The sequence below is a fragment of the Solanum stenotomum genome, chromosome 3 (assembly GCF_019186545.1).
Source record: "Solanum stenotomum isolate F172 chromosome 3, ASM1918654v1, whole genome shotgun sequence".
NCBI classification, from domain to species: domain Eukaryota; kingdom Viridiplantae; phylum Streptophyta; class Magnoliopsida; order Solanales; family Solanaceae; genus Solanum; species Solanum stenotomum.
This window is the reverse complement of record NC_064284.1, coordinates 39,489,067-39,493,695: the sequence shown is the minus strand read 5'-3', so window position 1 is coordinate 39,493,695 and position 4,629 is coordinate 39,489,067. Positions and strand designations below refer to the sequence as shown.

Here is a 4,629-nt window from a genome sequence, read left to right as displayed (position 1 = left end):
TTTCATTTTAGCACTTCAACTTAGCCTTATTCCATTTTAACCCTTAAACTCCATTTTTTTTTACCATTTAAACACTAACACCAATTTTTATGATTTTTTATTTATTTATGTTCTTCAATTGCAATTTTTTATTTTAAAAAAATAGACGTATGTTTGTTAATTTTCGTAAAAAAATTAAACATTCGCGAACGAACATAAAAATTTTCAAACAATAATATTATTTTTTGTGATTTCTCTGTATTTTTGCATGAAAGTAAATTGACGAAAGTTCTTTGATTTTCTTACTTAAACATTCAATTAAATTAAATAACACTACTTATTTATTATTTCTTATCATCTAGGCTATCTAAATTTAACGCAAATACTCACTTTTTATTTTTAATATAAATCAATACGAATAAAAAAACTCATCTTCAATACGAGTAAAAAAGACTCTTGTTCATTGCTAATAACAGTACTAAAAAATGTTAAAACTCGACTGACTTTAATTTGTTAGATTGTCAGTGATTTTTAAGAATGAAAACTAACACAATTTCGTCGGTTATTTTTCACATAAAAATACATAAAACTCTTAAAAAGAAATTGCTTTTTTAAAAAAAGAATTACTTTTTGTTAAAAAAATTTTTTAACTAAAATTAACTGACACATGTCGATTTAAAATAAGAAGTTGCAACTGAAAAATATATATATAAATAAATAAATCATAAAAATAGTATTTCATGTTAAAATGGTACATAAAATATGAAGTTTAAGAATTAAAATGAAACAACCCTAAGTTGAAGTGTCAAAATGAAAAATAAGAGCAAGTTAGAGGGATGGTATATGTGTTTGGCCAAAAATATTACTACCATATATGACATAGTCAAGATGTAGTTGATGATGAGAATAAGTACAAGGGAGAAGAAAATAATTGAAAATTGTAAAAGGGTAATAAATGATGCAGCAATGAGATTGAGAACTTTGTAAGAATTTGGAAAGCACGTGCAGTGTAGAGGCTATTTGCCTAACTACTAGGAATTTGGACCATGCTATAGTGCGACTTTCAAGGCTTAAATACTTTATTATCGTCCTCGTGTATTTGTTTACTCATTCCACGTTGTGTCATACATATTCAAATAAAATAAGGAATCTTTTCATATGCATGTACACACATAAATGATTATTGTATAAATATAATATACAATTAGCTACTCTCTCCACCTAATTCAATGGCATCAAGACATGAATCACAACTCTCTTCTTCATCTTTCCCCCTTCCCAAAACCAGGTAATTACTTGTAACAATACTCTCATTTTTCGATTTTTAGCGGTAATTACATTATAATGTTGTTTGTAATGTCACTAAAGCCTATAGCGACATTAAATATTTATTGATGTTTTTTGTTGTAGTTGTGGAATTAATTTAGATGTGGTTTTGGAAAATGTAGATGGTGGTCGAAAGAGACAGTGGCAATAGTGACAGGTGGAAACAAAGGCATAGGTTTTGCTTTTGTGAAAAGAATGGCTGAGTTGGGATTAACAGTTATATTAACTGCTAGAGACAATGCAAGAGGAATAGAGGCAGTTGAGTCTCTAAAGAAATTAGGGTTGCATCTCTATTATCACCAGCTCGATGTTTCAGATATTTCATCCATTAAACAATTTACTTCATGGTTCACCAACAATTTCACTGCATTAGATATATTGGTCAGCTTCCTCTATCATCTTTGTTTTTCCTTGTTTTTATATAATTTTTTTTGTTTCTTCCGTATTAAAATCCGATTAAATTTAAATTTACATTAAAAAAAAGTCTCACATTAGGTTGGAGTAGGACGACTCCATAACTCGAGACACTATATCATTAATTAATTAAGTAGTTAAAAATATAAAATACTCATCATTGTTCTCATTAATTTTCCTTTTTCTTTGTTAATAAAAAATGGAGTACTATACATGTCTATATATGAAAATTGAAAGTTCAGCTTATTGTTGGTCATAGATTATGAAGTTAAAATTTGAAAAAAAAAAATGAATTTTTAAAAATTGTGTTTGAATATGTATTTTATTTGAATATTTTTAAAAAATATTGAGTGAAAATCCGAAAAATTAATCTAAATAAATTTTTGAGAATTTAAAAATAGTTAAAGATCAGATTTTGTGTTATTATATTTATATATGATATTTTGTACTTTTAGCTCCTATCGATATAACTAATGTTACGCTATATCTTATTATAAGAAAAGGGTCAAAATTGCTTTTGAATCATGCGAAATAGATTATTTATATCCTCCGTTACATTTTGAGATTTAAAAAAATTTCCGTCGTTATCCCAAGAGAACATAAATATCCTCGATGGAGCATTTTTTTATCATAAAATGTAATAGAAGGTATGAATGATCTAATTTTGCATAGTTCAAGAATAATTTTGACTTTTTTTCCGTATAAATTAAGTAAGTTCATGTAAGTTGTATAAGCCGAATAGTCCTTTCGTTTTATCGATTTAAAAAAAAAATCTAGCACTATATTTTCTCTCTTTTATTTCCAAACGTTATATAGATTTTAGAGTTTTTATTGTCAATATAAAGAATAATTTAAAATTGATTTTTATAAAGAATAATTTAAAATTGAGTATCGATTGTTAATCTTGAAATATTGATATCAACAAGTTATTCTGATTAATTTGTTTTATTGTTTTATTGGTAGGTAAGTCCATATTATAGATTAAAAGGTAGAAGAACATCATATAAGAATAAAAAGAGATAAAATTAAAGTTGATAATTTGAAGGTTTAATGGATAATTGAGATAAAAGGAGAAGAATGTGTATAACTATAAGTTGAGGGAGATTTTTAAAGAGAAGATTCAATTAATTTTTATTTTGTTACTCCCTCCGTCCTATTTTATATGTCACATTTTTATTTTGCACTTGCATTAAGAAATGATGTAACTTTACCCTTCTACCATTATTTAATGTTTTCTTAAGTCAACTTTATTAATAAATGACAAGATTAATTAACTATTCTATTAAGGGTATAATAGGTAAAATATGATAATTTATGCATAAATTTCATAAAATAACAAATATTGTGGTCCAACTATTTATAGAAAGATATGACATATCAAATGGGACGGAGGGAGTAGTAATTTAAAATATCACATGGGTTCAAGTAATGACACAGACACGTCATCTCTTGGGTTGATTGGTGAATAGTTTTGCCCATTGTGAATTATGTGTGTTGTTAATAGGGTTGAGAAATTTTATTAGACTCTACAAGACGTGTGAGATTCTATAAGGTATGATCAATTCTAATTAGAATTTTTGGAGGTTACTCAACCCTAAATTCTAGTTCATGCTTATATAAATGGTACTATATTCCTTTGAAAAGTCATCTCGAATATCTCATAAACTCTAAGTTATTTTTAATGATCAACATTTCGAATATTCCGCAAATTTATGGAATATTCATATAGAGGCCAAATCTAAATCATTCTAGTTTGAGAAATACGTCACTAATGACCCTCGAATCATGGATAAATTTTATGAGAGTAAAATCAAGAGAGGAACAGAATTATATCAGCACTATTTTGATGAATAAAATTATGTTTCTTCATATTTTTTTGTGATTGTAATTTTAAAAATGTGAGTGAATTGTCAGGTAAATAATGCAGCTGTATCATTCAACGATATCGAGGAGAACTCAGTGGAGCATGCAGAGACAGTAATATGCACAAATTTTTATGGTCCCAAACGACTCATACAACAACTCTGGCCCACCTTTCGTTGCTCTTCCACTGTCACTCGAATTCTTAATATTAGCTCCAGACTTGGACTTCTTAGTGTAAGTATATTAGTATTTGTTTTCTGTGTTTGTATTATTATTATTATTATTAATTATTTTATATTGCAGAAGCTGAGAAATGAAGAACTAAAAAGTATGCTATTGGATGAAGAAAATCTATCTGAAAAACAAATTGAAGGATTAGTGAAGTTATTTTTAGAAGATGTTAAAAATGGGACATGGAAAAGCAAAGGTTGGCCAAAATTATGGACTGATTATGCTGTATCAAAGCTTGCATTAAATGCATACTCTAAAGTGTTGGCTAGAAAGTATAAAGGAAAGGGTGTAAGTGTCAATTGTTATTGTCCTGGATTTACACAGACTTCTATGACTGGTGGTAAAGGGAAGTACACACCACAAGATACAGCTGAGATAGGAGTAACATTGACTTTGCTACCACCACAACATCTTCCAACAGGAATGTTTTATCTAGGCTCTAATCCTCCAAACATTTACTCCAAGCTTTAACACCATCATGTCATCATTGTATCCAAACCTCTCCACATTACAAATGTCTTTGCCATCTAACTTTTTCTATTAGTAATAATTATTTATTCATTTTCGGCTCTCATTTCTACAAATTGACAACAACCAATGTTTCATTTTATGAAATTCCTTCTTGTTGTATTCTGAATTTCCAAACAGACTCAAGTGTATTGTTTAAATGAAAAATCGATAGGTCACAAAACAATTTTTAATTAACTATTTGTTGGGAAAGGCAAACACAAAATAAATGTGACGACAGGGCAATAGCAAAAGAAAATCCAAGTCAAAACTTTTCCTTCTATTTGAACCAAGAGAAAACAAAATAAT

General features: G+C 27.8%; 1 protein-coding gene across 1 annotated transcript; it reads left to right on the top strand.

Moving 5' to 3' along the window:
• The first annotated feature begins 1,203 nt into the window (after positions 1–1,203).
• On the top strand, positions 1,204–4,402 carry LOC125859828 ((+)-neomenthol dehydrogenase). The gene is made up of 4 exons (XM_049539663.1): positions 1,204–1,267; positions 1,428–1,686; positions 3,634–3,816; positions 3,886–4,402. The coding sequence occupies exons 1-4, from the start codon at positions 1,209–1,211 to the stop codon at positions 4,282–4,284; spliced, it is 900 nt and encodes a 299-aa protein (XP_049395620.1). The 5' UTR covers positions 1,204–1,208; the 3' UTR covers positions 4,285–4,402.
• The last annotated feature ends 227 nt before the right edge of the window (positions 4,403–4,629 follow it).

Bases quoted from the DNA above. Each gene is read 5' to 3' on its own strand.
- LOC125859828 (XM_049539663.1), top strand. From the start codon at position 1,209: ATGGCATCAAGACATGAATCACAACTCTCTTCTTCATCTTTCCCCCTT. The intron at 1,268-1,427 runs GTAATTACTTGT...TGGAAAATGTAG, and splicing joins TTCCCCCTTCCCAAAACCAG to ATGGTGGTCGAAAGAGACAG. The intron at 3,817-3,885 runs GTAAGTATATTA...TTTATATTGCAG, and splicing joins CCAGACTTGGACTTCTTAGT to AAGCTGAGAAATGAAGAACT.